This window comes from Nerophis ophidion, linkage group LG14, assembly GCF_033978795.1.
Source record: "Nerophis ophidion isolate RoL-2023_Sa linkage group LG14, RoL_Noph_v1.0, whole genome shotgun sequence".
Lineage (NCBI taxonomy): Eukaryota > Metazoa > Chordata > Actinopteri > Syngnathiformes > Syngnathidae > Nerophis > Nerophis ophidion.
The window spans coordinates 3236457-3254291 of record NC_084624.1 but is presented as its reverse complement, the minus strand read 5'-3'; the positions used below and the strand labels follow the sequence as shown (position 1 = coordinate 3254291).

Below are 17835 nucleotides of genomic sequence, written 5' to 3'. Positions count from 1 at the left end.
GTTGCCTGGTGGGTGGGGTCCCCCACATCTACAGTCCTCTCCAAGGTTTCTCATTGTTATCCCATTGGGTTGAGTTTTTTTCTCGCTCTGATGTGGGATCTGAGTCGAGGATGTCGTCGTGGTTTGTGCAGCCCTTTGAGACACTGGTGATTTAGGACTAATTAAGTAAACATTGATTGATGTTGCATTTTGCTATGATTGCTACATTTGCTGAAATGATATGTTGCTATAGATTCAAATACCTCTTTCAGTGGAAGTTTACTATTCCACGTTTCACACTGAGCCAGAAGGAGAAGCCCTCGGTCTACATTCCTACTGTGTGGTTAGAGTGGCCGCCCTTAAAGCCGAGTGCCAAGCGGGGAGACAATGGGTCCCATTTTTTGGAGTCTTTGGTATGACTCGGCCGGGGTTTGAACCCTCAACCGCCCAGCCTCGGAATCGCAATTAGTTTTTATTGCCATTGTTTGAGAACGGCTTCACAAACTATGAATGTTACTTGGTGCAATCTTGCAACATAAAACACAGAATTTAATCACATGAGTTATAACTGAGCTTTAACAACATTTGATAACTCAACATGAATTGATTAACGTGGACCCCGACTTAAACAAGCTGAAAAACTTATTGGGGTGTTACCATTTAGTGGTCAATTGTACGGAATATGTACTGTACTGTGCAATCTACTAATAAAAGTCTCAAGCAATCAATCAAAAACTCAGTTTTTTTTTTATTTTTGTTTTACTTTTGAGGCTGTGAGTAAAAGTGTTTTTGCATCAGTTCTGCTCTTGTAATGACTTTAATGTCCTTTGTGTTCTTTGATGTTTGATTCCCTCTTCCACACTTATGTGTGCTATGGCTATGAGATTTTCTACCAAGAAAATTGCACTTGTTATTGGTGCAGAGGACCCTCTTTCTTTGGACTTAATTGTTAACTATTTCTTTTAACGACGTGAATGTATAAGAAAAAAAAGGCAAGCATATGTGTTCTTGTCTTACATAAGTGAATGATAAACACGTCTCTTTCCAACTCTTGCGTGTTTCCAGCATGACTGATAAGATAACATCTTATCTCCAAATATTGCTGACAGTACCAATATTCAAAATGGCTGACTGAGTTTGTGATGTTTAAACGGTGTTTGCGGATCATAAATACAATTTGGATGTGATTTAATGGATACAATGAAACACAATGAAGCATATAAAGTCCACTTGGACAGAATTTCTAGGCACAGTCAGGGCGTTGAGGGGATCTGCTTTGGTGGCTGCAGGATTAGGTCTCTGCTTTTTGCAGATGATGTGGTCCTGATGGCTTCATCTGGCCGGGATCTTCAGCTCTCGCTGGATCGGTTCGCAGCCGAGTGTGAAGCGACCGGAATGAGAATCAGCACCTCCAAGTCCGAGTCCATGGTTCTCGCCCGGAAAAGGGTGAAATGCCATTTCCGGATTGGGCAGGAGACCCTGCCCCAAGTGGAGGAGTTCAAGTACCTAGGAGTCTTGTTCACGAGTGGGGGAAGAGTGGATGGTGAGATCGACAGGCGGATAGGTGCGGCGTCTTCAATAATGCGGACGCTGTATCGATCCATTGTGGTGAAGAAGGAGCTGAGCCGGAAGGCAAGGCTCTCAATTTACCGGTCAATCTACGTTCCCATCCTCACCTATGGTCATGAGCTTTGGGTCATGACCGAAAGGACAAAATCTCGACTACAAGGGTCAGAAATTAGTTTCCTCCACCAGGTAGCGGGGCTCTCCCTTAGAGATAGGATGAGAAGCTCTGTCATCCGGGAGGAACTCAAAGATATGGTTCGGGCATCTGGTCAGGTGTTTAGGGCACGTCCGACCAGTAGGAGACCACGGGGAAGACCCAGGACACGTTGGGAAGACTGTCTCCCGGCTGGCCTGGGAATGCCTTGGGATCCCCCCGGGAGGAGCTGGACCAAGTGGCTGGGGAGAGGGAAGTCTGGGTTTCCCTGCTTAGGCTGCTGCCCCCGTGACCCGACCTCGGATAAGCGTAAGAAGATGGATGGAAGTCAACTTGTATTTCCACTCTACTGGTACTTTAAAATGGAGTGCTAATTGGTTTTTATTGAGTGGCCCCAATAATTCATGACACAGAAAATGGAATGATGCTTTGACAAAGTCTCAAAGTGTCTGCATCATTCCATTTATAATTCTAGTCGCACATTACTTACACATACAAAGTCACTTTGTAAGTGTAAGTAATGTGCGACTATAATTGTTCAATACTATTGACAAAAGTTCTGTTTAAGACTGCAATATTGTTCAATTAGGGACACTTATTACACGTATGTCTAGCTTGTGTGCAATAGTGTGCTTAGCTGTTGTGTGGCTGCCAGCTCTTGGTTTGAAAGCCTATGAGAAGAGCATCTTGGTACGCTCACAATCTTTTTGACTCCTATCAATGTTTGACCACTGCTTGAGATAACGTTCTTTAAGAATTCTACTGCTTAAATGTCTTTGCTGCTGTTGAAGAACATTCCTTTACTTTTGTGTGCTGCAGGTCAAGGGATCTCTCCAAACCTTGGAACTAGTCACACTTGTTTGACATTTTTCCAGTGATTACAGTCCCGAAGAGTTTTTCTCACTGCAACATTAGTGTGTTTGTTTCAAACTGTCATGTGGTGTGTTAGTATGTATACTAATACAAAACAACGCTGCTTTGTGTTGGGTTCATGGTGAAGTGACAACATTAACTTACAGTATTTACAAGACAGTTTGGTAGACTTTAAAAAAGGGGACCAAATGCACAGAGGAGCGTTCACACAGGTGTTTAAAAGAGGCTAAAAGTGGATTTGTGTCGGTGAAAATAGGTTTTCTGTAGTAAAGTAAAGAAATCAGGCAAAAAGCCAGTTATACATGGTTGTTAAAGTTAAAGTACCACTGATTGTCTCACACACACACACACACACACTAGGTGTGGCAAAATGATTCTATAATGCGGCTTGTTAAAAGAACAATATTGAGCTGTTATTAAAACAAATCTATGCAACAATGGGATCTCCATACGCACAATGTTTCTCAATACCCAGGTTGAACCAGTTGCCTTTTCCTTCCTTGTAAGCACTGGTGACTATTCTGGCCCAGCCGTGTTCTCCCTGGGAAACAAACACAGACAAGAGTCTATCACAGATGTACACTAAAATCAACTGAAGACTGAACTCTCAATCTGTATGCATGTGCCTTTTCTTCATCTTTTTAAAAGTATCTATGCCTTCACAATGGTGTCAAGTAGAGATGTCCCATAATATCAGACTGTCGGTATTATCTGTGGATAAATGCTTTAAAATGTGATATTGGAAATTATCGGTATCTGTTTTAAAAAGTAAAATTTGCGTCTCCCAGTCATCTTCCCATCAACCGTTCTCCCAAACGATATTGGTAGTGTACCTTAAAGGCACCGCCTTTGCGTTCCGGCCCAATCGCATAATATCTACGGCTTTTCACACACACAAGTGAATGCCATGCATACTTGGTCAACAGCCATACAGGTCACACTGAGGGTGGCTGTATAAACAACTTTAACACTGTTACAAATATGCGCCACACTGTGAACCCACACCAAACAAGAATGTCAAACACATTTCGGGAGAACATCCGCACCGTAACACAACATAAACACAACAGAACAAATACCCAGAATCCATTGCAGCACTAACGCTTCTGGGACGCTCCCATATACACCCCCCACCTCAGCCTCCACTTGCTCTCTCCGGGAGAGCATGTCCCAAATTCCAAGTTGCAGTTTTGAGGCATGTTAAAAAAAATAATGCACTTTGTGACTTCAATAATAAATATGGCAGTTGATTTATTTTGGAAAACGTTGTTACATTGTTTAATGCATCCAGCGGGGCATCATAACAAAATTACGCATAATAATTTTGTTAATTCCACGACTGTATATATCGATATCGGAATCGGTAATTAAGAGTTGGACAATATCTGAATATCGGATATCGGCAAAAAAGCCATTATATGACATCTCTAGCGCCAAGTACCCTTTGAGAACACATCTAGCTTGACCACCACACATATTTAATGAACGAGACACGAGCCAGACGTGACGTAAGTAAAATCCAAGCAATAGGACAAATTCCAAATGGCTCGTTGGGAGGAAGTATGAAGGAAAGCAAGATTGTTTTATAAATATCTGGGTCTTATGCAGACCCAAAATGCAACAACAGCAAGTACTGTTAGGTAAGAAAAAAATGTGGGTATTTAAGAGTTGCACAATATCGGAATATCGGCAAAAAAGCCATTATCGGACATCTCTAATGTCAAGTGATGCTAATGACAAGTAAAAAAATGAAGTTTCTCTCTATCTTTGATGGCACTATTCACATTTACACTTTTAACAATGCTAAAATGTTACTTAAAACCTGACACTATTCAAAAGTCTGATGATGACCGCAGTGTTTGTGTGTGAAGCCTACCCAAAACTCTCCCCAGGAGTTCCTGACCACCCAAAACTCTGTGCCGTCGTCCGCCAGGCCCCAGCCGGCCACTGATATTATGTGATTGGGCAGCGAGAGGGGGTGAAACTCTGAGAAGACGCCCCCTGCGTAGTCCTCCAGTCCCCGGGTGGCCATCAGGCCGCAACTGAAGAAGGTGAACATATCTGTCACAACTACACACACTCCGAATAACTGACGTGTAAAGTGTTTGGAGAATCTTGTCTCATTTGTTTTAATATACAAAAAAATGTGTGGAGTGGATTATATTGAACAATATTGTTTTAAGTATTTTTAATATAAATAAAGCCCCCAATAAGTTGCCCCATGATTTTTGCGATTAATTGGCAGAAAGTACTTTTCCGCAAAATAGAAATTCCTTTTTATAATTGAATATTTTCATAATTAAAGCATAGAAAACCTGTCCATGACCTTCTAAATACATTTTTTTTTAAAACATTACTAGACCCTTCTGAACATGAAATAACACCCATACTGTTACAGTAACACTCATTCCACCCAATGTAGTAGATATAATAATTAAATGTCAGACATTATACTGGCGTACATATAAAACCTAAGTAAGAAATACTGTACACAGTTCTTAAACACAACTGCTAAAAATATAAATATGTTGCAACCTGTTCCATGATTATGATAATATGCTGTGCAATACAGTACAATACCTTCAACTGCGGGCTGAATACTGCCTGCCAGCGTACAAAATCCGGCCCGCGGGAAGTCCCAAGTTAAAAAAATTAAATAATTATATTCTATTTCTAATTTGAATTTCTTTGAAATCTGTGCTTTCTAATCCATTTTACTCTTCTAGCCACTCAGGCAAATCATATTGTCAAAAAATGCATTTTCCCATCGATAACTTGACATCATCAGCGGCAGGTGCGTGCTCAATTAGTGTGCGAGGAATATATATATATATATATATGTATACATATATATATATATATATATATATATATATATATATATATATATATATATATATATATATATATATATATATATTGTAAAAACAGCACCACTTTTTATATTTTCCTTCGTTTGTCTTTTATTGTAGCAACATGGTGGTTAACGTTTTGAAGACGTGTGTATGCGTGTGCATGTTAATAGATAAATAAATAAATATATATATATATATTTGGGGTGTGGGAAAAAATCAATTTGAATACGAATCGCGATTCTCACGTTGTGCGATTCAGAATTGATTCTCATTTTTTTTTTTTTTTAAATCTATTTAAAAAAAAATATATACAGTATATATATTTTTTTTTTAAATCAATCCAACAAAACAATACACAACAATACCATAACAATGCAATCCAATTCCAAAAGCAAAGCTGAGCCAGCAACACTCAGAACTGAAATAAACAGCAATTGAGAGGAGACACAAACACCACACAGAACAAACCAAAAGTAGTGAATATTATCAACAACAGTATCAATATTAGTTATCATTTCAGCATAGCAGTGATTAAAAATCCCTCATTGACATTATCATTAGACATTTATAAAAATAATAAAAAAGAACAATAGTGTCACAGTGGCTTACACTTGCATGGCATCTCATAAGCTGGACAACACACTGTGTCCAATGTTTTCACAAAGATAAAATAAGTCATAATATTGGTTCGTTTAATAGTTAAAACAAATTTACATTATTGCAATCAGTTGATAAAACATTGTCCTTTACAATTATAAAAGCTTTTTTATGTTAATTTTTAAACTACTAATCTGCTAGCATGTCAGCAGACTGGGGTAGATCCTGCTGAAATCTATGTATTGAATGAATACAGAATCCTTTTGAATCGGAAAAATATCGTTTTTGAATCGAGAATCGCGTTGAATCGAAACAAATCGATTTATAATCGAATCGCGACCCCAAGAATTGATATTGGATTGAATCGTGGGACACCCAAAGATTCGCAGCCCTAATATATATATACATATATATATATATATATATATATATATATATATATATATATATATATATAGGTAGGTGTGGGAAAAAATCACAAGACTACTTCATCTCTACAGAACTGTTTCATGAGGGGTTCCCTCAATCATTAGGAGATATATATATGTATATATATATATATATATATATATATATATATATATATATATATATATATATATATATATATATATATATATATATATATATATATATATATAGTGACTCCCTGCGACCCCAAAAGGGACAAGCGGTAGAAAATGTGTGTACATATCATCCATCCATCCATCCATTTTCTACCGCTTATTCCCTTTCGGGGTCGCGGGGGGCGCTGGCGCCTATCTCAGCTACAATCGGGCGGAAGGCGGGGTACACCCTGGACAAGTCGCCACCTCATCACAGGGCCAACACAGATAGACAGATCAATGTTTACTTATATAGCCCGAAATCACTAGTATGTGTGTATATATATATATATATATATATATATATATATATATACACATACATACATACATACATACAGCTCTGCCCCCAGCCAACCCAATGCGGCCCCCGAGCCAAAAAGTTTGGGGACCCCTGCCCTAGAGGGACAAGCGGTAGGAAATGGATGGATGGATGTTTCCCCCTTCTGGCAGTTAGTGGTAATGACAAGAACAAGTGACGTGAGCATTTCTCTGAAATGTCCTTGAGGATAAAAACCAGAAAAACAACATTCAATTAAAAATCAAAAGTATGAAAATAAAAAGTACCAATTTTTCTTGAGCCAAGTTTCACCAATGCAGTTTACTGTGGTTCCGTTTAGTATGCAAGCATATGTGTTTCCACTGCCTCAAATGGAACTATATAATATATATATATATAGTCCATATATATATCAACTATAAGTACTGCAATTAGACACTACAGTATTTACAAACTAATGCAGCTGCTCCGCTCGTGTCTCCGTGACTTTTACCTGATGGGTCCTTTGGAGTATATCTCAGCCTTCATGCGGTCTCTCCCGGACACTTTGCCGTAGTCCCCGACTTTCCACACGGTGTAGTTCCTGACCACGCCGCACGACTCAAAAGAGGCGCAAGTGCCGCACTGGTTGAACAGCTTGCATTCTGGTGGAAACAATGAAAACACAGAACACACTACTGTTGAAGTGTGTCTGTCATGTAACACACACGGGGTTTCTCCTTCATGTAATTGAATGTAGTGCGCCACTAAAGCATCTTTTATTACAGCCAGATCTTGAACATAAAAGTTTTATTTTGTTCTTGAAAACAAATTAAAGTAATATTGTGGCCCCAGAAGACATCACATAAAGTCTGACGCTATTTTTAACTCTTATTACTAGGGGTGTAACGGTACACAAAAATTTCGGTTCGGTACGTACCTTGGTTTAGAGATCACGGTTTGGTTAATTTTCGGTACAGTAAGAAAACAACTAAATATACATTTTTGGTTATTTTTTTACCAAGTTTGTAAACAATGGCTTTATCCTTTTAACATTGGGAACACTATAATAATAATTCTGCCCACGTTAATCAATATTAAACTGCCTCAAGTTGTTGCTTAGATGAAATAAAATGACAACTTTTCTTCTACATATAAAAAGTTCAACATTAAACAGTTTCAAGTCAACTCATCATGCTTAATTTATTACAGCATTTGGGAAGCCTGTAGTTGATTTTTATTATGTAAATGTTATATTTTTATCGGGCTTCACGGCGGTAGAGGGGTTAGTGCGTCTGCCTCACAATACGAAGGTCCTGCAGTCCTGGGTTTAATCCCAGGCTCGGGATCTTTCTGTGTGGAGTTTGCATGTTCTCCCCGTGAATGCGTGGGTTCCCTCCGGGTACTTTCAGCTTCCTCCCACCTCCAAAGACATGCACCTAGGGATAGGCCCCTCCCACCTCCAAAGACATGCACCTAGGGATAGGCCCCTCCCACCTCCAAAGACATGCACCTGGGGATAGGCCCCTCTCACCTCCAAAGACATGCACCTGGGGATAGGCCCCTCTCACCTCCAAAGACATGCACCTAGGGATAGGCCCCTCCCACCTCCAAAGACATGCACCTGGGGATAGGCCCCTCCCACCTCCAAAGACATGCACCTGGGGATAGGTTGATTGGCAACACTAAATGGTCCCTAGTGTGTGAATGTTGTCTGCCTATCTGTGTTGGCCCTGTGATGAGTTGGCGGCTTGTCCAGGGTGTACCCCGCCTTCCGCCCAATTGTAGCTGAGATAGGCGCCAGCGCCCCCCCAACCCCAAAAGGGAATAAGCAGTAGAAAATGGATGGATGGATGGAATATATTTTTATCAACATGTGATAGCAGGGACCCTGCCATTCAAAGTTTTTCTGTCCGTAAAACACACACACACACACACACACACACACACACACCGCAAAATGAGCTAACGTTACGCTAAAAGCTAATTAGCCTTCACCTCAAGCCAGAACTGTGAGTGAGCTGAGCTGCAGTTTAAGTTTCTAGAAGTTCAAAGAGCTCATAGTGATGTTAGTAGTAGTTGACTGGGATGTGTTTATTATCATTTGGGGAGAGTACGCTGCCTTATGCTCACCTGCTAAATACATATCTGCTCGACGCTGAAGCATTTACTACATGCGCTCTGAATACGCACTGCTGATTGGCTGTAACCGCAATATATGTAACCAATCAGATGGTTGTGTGGGTGGGACAATGCTGGGTGCTGAGACAGAGGCAGAAGCAGAGCAGCTTGTTAAGACTTTAGCTTGGAAACTTGTTCGGTACACCCCCGTACCGAAACAGTTCAATACAAATACACTGTTACACCCCTACTTATTACCAGAGATGTCCGATAATGGCTTTTATGTTGATATCCAATATTCCGATATTGTCCAACTCTTAATTACCGATACCGATAGCAACCGATACCGATTTATACAGTGGTGGAATTAACACATTATTATGCCTATTTTTGTTGTGATGCCCCGCTGGATGCATTAAACAATGTAACAAGGTTTTCTAAATAAATTTAACTCAAGTTATGGAAAAAATGCCAACATGGCACTGCCATATTTATTATTGAAGTCACAAAGTGCATGATTTTTTTTAAACATGCCTCAAAACATATTATAGTGTCCCGTGAGTTAGTGCTGCAAAGGGTTCTGGGTATTAGTTCTTGTGTGTTTATGTTGTGTTACGGTGCGGGTGTTTGATTAAAAAGTCATTAAAAGTTTCTAGACGCTTGAAAAAAATCTCAACAATCCAAATAACAATATCTATATCAGGAGTCGTATCAGTATAAAATTATATTTGGGATCGACATGCTGGGTCGGCTGCTCTACCATCCGTGCCAGCAACCTGCAGGTCGCACGTTCGATGCTAGCTTCCGCCATCCTAAACACGGCCGTTGTGTCTCGGGCGACCCTTTACCCACCTTGCTCCCAGTGCCGCCTACAATGCTGTATGAAATGAGCAGGACTCCCTTGAAAAAGAGATTCATATTCTCAATAGGACTTTCATGGGTAAATATACGTTAAAAACAGCTGACATATATTTTTCAGTTCTGTTTTATATTTATTTTGACAAAATATCAGTTTTTTGTTAATGGTTACACATATTGTTCTTGTAATATTTATTTGTTATATTATTTCAATAAGAGAATGATTGCATTTTTTGTAGTTATTGTTACATTGTCTTACGTTGTTGTATTATTTTCCATCCATCCATTTCCTACCGCTTGTCCCTTTTGGGGTCACGGGGGGTGCTGGAGCCTCTCTCAGCTGCATTCGGGCGGAAGGCCGCGTACACCCTGGACAAGTCGCCACCTCATCACAGGGTATGTATATGTTGTTAAACTGTTAATAAGTTTCTTAAGGTACTTTAATTAAAATTGCCATCAAGAAATTACAATAACAAAATCCTTCAAGAATCTTGAAAAAATGTCAGTAAAATATCGGTATCAATATCCATATCAGCATACCCATCCATCCATTTCTAACGCTTGTCTCTTTTTGGGGCGGCGGGGGTCGCTGGCGCCTATCTGAGCTGCATTTGGGCGGAAGGCGGAGTACACCCTGGACAAGTCGCCACCTCATCAGAAGACCAACACAAATAGACAACATTCACACACTAGGGCCCATTTAGTGTTGCCAATCAACATATCCCCAGGTGCATGTCTTTGGAGGTGGGAGGGGCCTATCCCCAGGTGCATGTCTTTGGAGGTGGGAGGGGCCTATCTCCAGGTGCATGTCTTTGGAGGTGGGAGGGGCCTATCCCCAGGTGCATGTCTTTGGAGGTGGGAGGAAGCTGGAGTACCCGGACGGAACCCACGCAGTTGCGGGGAGAACATGCAAACTCCCCACAGAAAGATCCCGAGCCCGGGATTGACCTTTGTATTGTGAGGCACGTGCATTAACCCCTGTTGCACCGTGCTGCCCCATATCAGCATAATTAAATGAAATTAAATTCTTTATTCAAAATAGGGCCAGCACATATCAATGAACATATATGCAATATGTAAATATGTCAGGTTTCAGCCAAAGTCTAATTTACCTGTAGTCCCCAACACAGGTTGGTGTGTACATACAATCAAACAACAATAACATTCACACAAAACAGAGAAATCAAAGTATTTACCTGGTTTTGGAATGATACAGAAATGTGCGGTATCGCCCGCCCCAAATCGTAGACGTAACGGCAACCATTTTTACCATTATGAATTGTCATGCAAGTGTAAAAAGAAGTTAAGTACTGTTAAAGTTTGTAAATGTCTTACTTTGGTTCGTGGCTTGGTAGTTGTTGCAGGTCTCGTCCGGGACGCCGTGGTGGTGCGCGTAGGCGTAGACTCCCATGTGGTCCCCGCCGTAGCAAGAGCCCGCGCCCCCACAATCGATGACGTTCTGCACCGACAGGTACGCCAAGGGCCACGCTCCCTTGCGAATGATGTTGATACGGTCTAGGACAGGACAGCGACAAGTTAGTGTTGTCTTTTGATTGATCGCCTTGGTGTCGCCATGGTTACCAGCCAGGGCGCTGGTGGCCCCCATGGCCCAGCAGGAGCCGCAGTACTGGGGGATGTGCTGGTTCCTGGTGGCGCTCACGTAATTCTTCCCGTCAATGTTCCTCCAGTCCCACGACTGAGGGAGATCGGACACATTTGTGTACTCGTGGGGCCGAGGGTGAGTCCTACAGTAAAACCACAGTTTGATTTTCAAATAGGCCTTTTTTTTATACACCTGTGCTCTGACGGAACACAAGCTCATCATTTTGGATTTTTAGCAATTGAACCTTTGCTGATCAACTTTTATGGTACCAAACAATAATGTTTTACATTATTGTTTGGTACCATACTTTTAAAGGCGGAAGTAGGGGAATTACACCAAAGTTTTTCAAACTTTTTTGAGCCAAGGCGCATTTTTGGAAAAAAATGCGGAGGCACACCTCCAGCAGAAATCATTAAAAAAACAAAACTCAGTTGACAGTAAAAAGTTGACGCAATTTTTGGATATGACTTTAAAGCATAACCAAGCATGCATCAATATAGCTCTTGTCTCAAAGTAGGTGTACTGTCACCACCTGTCACATCACGCCTTGACTTAATTTGGAGTTTTTTGCTGTTTTCCTGTGTGTAGTGTTTAAGTTCTTATCTTGCGCTCCTATTTTAGTGGCTTTTTCTCTTATTTTGGTATTTCTCTGTCGCAGTTTCATGTCTTCCTTTGAGAGATATTTCCCGCATCTACTTTGTTTTAGCAATCAAGAATATTTCTGTTGTTTTTATCCTTCTTTGTGGGGACATTGTTGATTGTCATGTTATGTTGGGATGTACATTGTGGACGCCATCTTTGCTCCATAGTAAGTCTTTGCTGTCGTCCAGCATTCTGTTTTTGTTTACTTTGTAGCCGGTTCAGTTTTAGTTTCATTCTTCATAGCCTTCCCTAACCTTCAATGCCTTTTCTTAGGGGCACTCACCTTTTGTTTATTTTTGGTTTAAGCATTAGAAACAATTTTACCTGCCCACTGCCTCCCGTTGTTTCCAACATCTACAGCGCAATTAGCACCGGTTGCCACCTACTGACATGTAAGAGTACTACACGGTTACTCTGCCGAGCTCTAGACAGCACCGACACTCAACAACAACACATCATTTGCAGACTATAATTACTGGTTTGCAAAAAATATTTTTTAACCCAAATAGGTGAAATTAGACAATCTCCCACGGCACACCAGACTGTATCTCACATTAAAAATGAAGCCATTACTTGACTTCTATCCATTTCCTACCGCTTGTCCCTCAGAAAAACAATAAGGTTTGTTCTATTCAACAATTTAGCTTTAGAAAAATGTGTAGTCAGAACTCCCTCACTGAAGATTAGCAACAGTATAAGCTGATCCCAGATACATAGCACGGTACTCTACTGTGCTCGGACAAGTTTAAAGGAGACATAAAAAGGTCCAAATCAAAAGGTTGAACCCTTCCTTTGAGCGATATTTCCCGCATGTACTTTGTTTGAGCAATCAAGAATATTTCAGTTGTTTTTAATCCTTCTTTGTGGGGATATTGTTGATTGTCATGTCATGTTGGGATGTACATTGTGGACGCCATCTTTGCTCCACAGTAAGTCTTTGCTGTCGTCCAGCATTCTGTTTTAGTTTACTTTGTAGCCAGTTCAGTTTTAGTTTCGTTCTTCATAGCCTTCCCTAAGCTTCAATGCCTTTTCTTAGGGGCACTCACCTTTTATTTATTTTTGGTTTAAGCATTAGAAACAATTTTACCTGCACACTGCCTCCCGCTGTTTCCGACCTCTACAGAGCAATTAGCACCGGCTGCCACCTACTGATATGTAAGAGTATTACACGGTTACTCTGCTGAGCTCTAGACAGCACCGACACTCAACAACAACACATCATTTGCAGACTATAATTACTGGTTTGCAAAAAATATTTTTTAACCCAAATAGGTGAAATTAGACAATCTCCCACGGCACACCAGACTGTATCTCACATTAAAAATGAAGCCATTACTTGACTTCCATCCATTTCCTACCGCTTGTCCCTCATAATAAAAACAATAAGGTTCGTTCTATTCAACAATTTAGCTTTAGAAAAACGCGAAAAATGTGTAGTAAGAAGTCCCTCACTGAAGATTAGCAACAATATAAACTGATCCCAGATACATAGCACGGTACAAAAAAAAGGTCCAAATCAAGAGTTTGTGTCCCATTAATCAACTTACCTGACAAAATCCGGCCTGTCGTCTTTTATGGGTTTGTAACAAGGTGCATTCAGGAGCTGAGAAGCGCTTCTGTGCGAGAAGAGAAGCAAAAAGACACAAAAACAACAACACCGCAGCAGTAACGCAAAGGACGCCATGGAAATAACAAGGAAGTGTCTCAATCACGTGACGTGAGCACGCTTGATCACCGCGTGCGCCATCAAGTGGCCAAAAGGGGCATTACCACAACATTGTACGGCCCTTCAATTGGGAAAAGTCACCTTTTGGGCGTTTTAACATACTTTTATGGTAAAATATATTTATTTTTCATACTCGAGCAGAATTATTTAACGTGAACCCCGACTTAAACAAGTTGAAAAACTTATTCGGGTGTTACCATTGTCAGGCTTGCCACTGACAATTGTGTTTGTGTTTTAGTTTTTCCTCTGTGTGTTTAGTAGTTCCTGTTTTTAGTTCCTGTCAGCGCTCTTATTGTGTCTGTTTCCTGTTTTTTCCCCCGTGTGCTGTTTTCCCTCAGCTGCGACTGATTGGCACCTGGCCACACCTGGTGTCAATCAGCCCGCTTCCTATTTGAACCTGTTTTGTCCTCCAGGCGAGTGCTGGATTATTATGTCGATGTCGCTCTTGTCGTTGCTACCTATCGTGTTTTGTCAATGCAGCGTTGCTGTAAGCTTTATTCGATTGCGGTTTTTAGCTTACTGCCTTTTGTTCCCTGCTTCCAAGTTTGTTTTAATATTTCATGTACGACCTCTGTTTGCAGCTCGAGACCTGCTAGCTTCCACGCTAGGCCTTTTTGTTAGCTTCCATGTTAAGCTCCATTTATTTTCTAGTTCCCATGCTAGCTCTTTTTGTTTGTTATCCGCCTACGTGTGCGCTTTTTGTTTGTTTTTGTCTTAGTGTCTAAATTAAATCATGTTTTCCTGCAAAATTCCTCCCTCCTTCTCTGCATCTTGGGGTTCGTCACAAACTAACTCTGACAACCATTTAGTGGTCAATTGTACGGAATATGTACTGTACCATCTACTTACACAAATTTTCAATCAATCAATCAATCGAACAATCGTAGCTGCCTTTTATTGGCAAGGTCCATTAGTGGCTCCCGTTCTGTTGGCTCAACAGGAAACTTTGACTTACTAAACTTGGTTCCCAGTTAAAATCACATTACTGCTTAATGCAGAGCACTGATGGTTGCCTAAAAAGCTAAAACGCTAGAGGATGATGCATCAGATGTTGTGTACGTGTGTGAGGAGTTGTGTGTATGATTGTCTAACATGTTTAATGACTCAAGGTGGAATTGAATTACATGTGCATTTGGCTGCCAATGAGGCCTGATTGGGAACGCTGCACCCACCACTCAGTAAATCACCTCCATGCTTCCTCCCCGGGATGATGATGTCGAGCATTTCGGTTGCATAACTTGAAGTGTTTTTTCAACCGCAGTAGTGTGCCGTGGGAGATGATCTAATTTCACTTACTTGGAGTAAAAATATGGGCAGCAGGATGGAAGAGGGGTTGGTGCGCCTGCCTCACAATACGAAGATCCTGAGTTCAATCCCGGTTTCGGGATCTTTTTGTGCGGAGTTTGCATGTTCTCCCTGTGACTGCATGAGTTCCCGTCTGGGTACTCCGGCTTCCAAATACATGCACCTGGGGATAGGTGGATTGGCAACACTAAATTGTCCCTAGTGTGTGGATGTGAGTGTGAATGTTGTCTGTCTGTGTTGGCTCCGTGAAGTGGTGGCAACTTGTCCAGGGGGTACGCTGCCTTCCACCCGAAACACAGCTGAGATTGGCTCCAGATGGATGGGTTAGAAATATTTTTTGCAAACCAGTATTTATAGTCTGCAAATGATGTGTTGTTGTTGAGTGTCGGTGCTGTCTAGAGCTCGGCAGAGTAACAGTGTAATACTCTTCCACATCAGTAGGTGGCAGCCGGTAGCTAATTGCTTTGTAGATGTCGGAAACAGCTGGAGGCAGCGTGCAGGTAAATAGGTGACTAATGCTTGAAAACCAAAAATAAACAAAAGGTGAGTGACCCTGAGAAAAGGCATTGAAGCTCAGGGAAGGCTATGCAGAACGAAACTAAAACTGAACCGGCTACAAAGTGTTATGGTTTAACAAAAGGAGTGATGGCAAACGGACACCAGGTGGCTGTAGTGTACAGAGATTTAATATATAGATTATACTAATAACAATAATAATAAACAATATTAATAAACTATAGAATGGTGTGTGTCAAAAACGCAAGAGTGTGTATGCTGTAAGACTATGTGAAGTAGTTAATTGGAGCGCTTTACCATAAGTGTTTGAGACACGGTGCTGTCAGACAAGGGTGAGGCAGACAGGATTGTTCAGGGGCGGAAGCAGGGTCGAAAGACAGGAGTGAGTAGTCGTTGCCTGGGGGCGAGCAAGGAGTCGAGGAACGAAGGAGGCAATCAGAGAAAAAAGGAGATCCTGGGAAAAGTTCAATTTGCAGGCGACAGAGCGTATTGCGGGGACACGGTGAGAAGACAAGGGACAAGTCAGGCCACGGAGAGGAAACAAGAATAGCGCAGAGAGCTTCGCTTATGGTTCACCGTATGAGAACTAAGTTCCCGCGCCGATCCTTGGGTCCACTATTAATCTTGCCCTTATTGGGGGCGGCATGGCGTAGTGGGTAGAGCGGCCGTGCCAGAAACCTGAGGGTTGCAGGTTCGCTTCCCACCTATTGACATCCAAATTGCTGCCGTTGTGTCCTTGGGCAGGACACTTCACCCTTTGCCCCCGGTGCCGCTCACACTGGTGAATGAATGATGAATGAATGATTGGTGGTGGTCGGAGGGGTCGTAGGCGCAAACTGGCAGCCAGGCTTCTGTCAGTCTACCCCAGGGCAGCTGTGGCTACAAATGTAGCTTACCACCACCAGGTGTGAATGAATGATGGGTTCCCACTTCTCTGTGAGCGCTTTGAGTATCTAACAATAGAAAAGCGCGATATAAATCTAATCCATTATTATTATTATTAGAACCAGGTGAGCAGATCGATAAATGAGTGCAGGCTCGTCGCTGCGTGGTCGTGCTGCGCTCAGCGTGAGCGGGGGCGTGTCCAGGTGCGCTGTCAGCGGGTCCTCTGGGTGGTCCCACAGCAGAGGGAGACGCAGACTGCGCATGTGCCGCAACACAAAGAAGTAAAAGACTACACACAGGAAAACAGCAAAATAAGTCAGGGCGTGATGTGACAGGTGGTGACAGTACACCTACTTTGAGACAAGAGCTATACTGATGCATGCTTGCTTATGCTTTAAAGTCATATCCAACAATTGCAACGACGACTTTTTACTGTCAACTGAGTTTTGTTTTTTAATAATTTCTGCTGGTGGTGTGCCTCCAGATTCAACGCAAAAAATGTGCCTTGATTCAAAAAAGGCTGAAAAACCCTGGAGTATAGGACCTCTGGAAAAAGAATGGCATCCGGTCAATACTGCTATGCCAACTTCAAACCCGGCCCTCAGCCCATCCTGCAGTGTGAGAGTGCTGCAAAACTTCCTGGTGGTGATGTAATGACACTAATAACTAACTACTCGACGTGCTAGCTTGTCGGGGTGTGGCCGCCATGCTGGGTCGGTGCATTAGTGTGCACAGATGCTATGATGCTAAAGGACAACAGTAAGCATTCAAAGCAATTATAGTGCAATAACGAGCTAATGTTCGTCATTGCAGGTGCACTATAGCATCTCGGCCCATTTGTCAGTTCCGGTGTCTATAGAGCAGGCTGAATATCCTCTTAAATGAAAATACCATAACATTAAAACAGAATCTATCAATGTAATGACATTATGTCTCATGTGCATATGCATGTCGTGTAGTATTTATTTATTTATAAAGCGCTTCTCACAGATAAAACCACAAAGCGCCGTACAAAACATCAATCAATCAATCAATGTTTATTTATATAGCCCCAAATCACAAATGTCTCAAAGGACTGCACAAATCATTACGACTACAACATCGTCGGAAGAACCCACAAAAGGGCAAGGAAAACTCACACCCAGTGGGCAGGGAGAATTCACATCCAGTGGGACGCCAGTGACAATGCTGACTATGAGAAACCTTGGAGAGGACCTCAGATGTGGGCAACCCCCCCCCTCTAGGGGACCGAAAGCAATGGATGTCGAGCGGGTCTAACATGATACTGTGA

At 41.7% G+C, this 17835-nt stretch overlaps 1 protein-coding gene across 1 annotated transcript; it reads right to left on the bottom strand.

Moving 5' to 3' along the window:
* Window positions 1–703: 703 nt before the first annotated feature.
* Window positions 704–13824, bottom strand: LOC133567967 (cathepsin Z). Its single transcript, XM_061919620.1, has 6 exons — window positions 13660–13824; window positions 11449–11612; window positions 11203–11382; window positions 7403–7553; window positions 4449–4614; window positions 704–3113 (listed from the first exon to the last, which is right to left on the bottom strand). Exons 1-6 carry the CDS (start codon window positions 13794–13796, stop codon window positions 3000–3002), a joined length of 912 nt encoding a protein of 303 aa, XP_061775604.1. The 5' UTR covers window positions 13797–13824; the 3' UTR covers window positions 704–2999.
* Between the last annotated feature and the right edge of the window lie 4011 nt (window positions 13825–17835).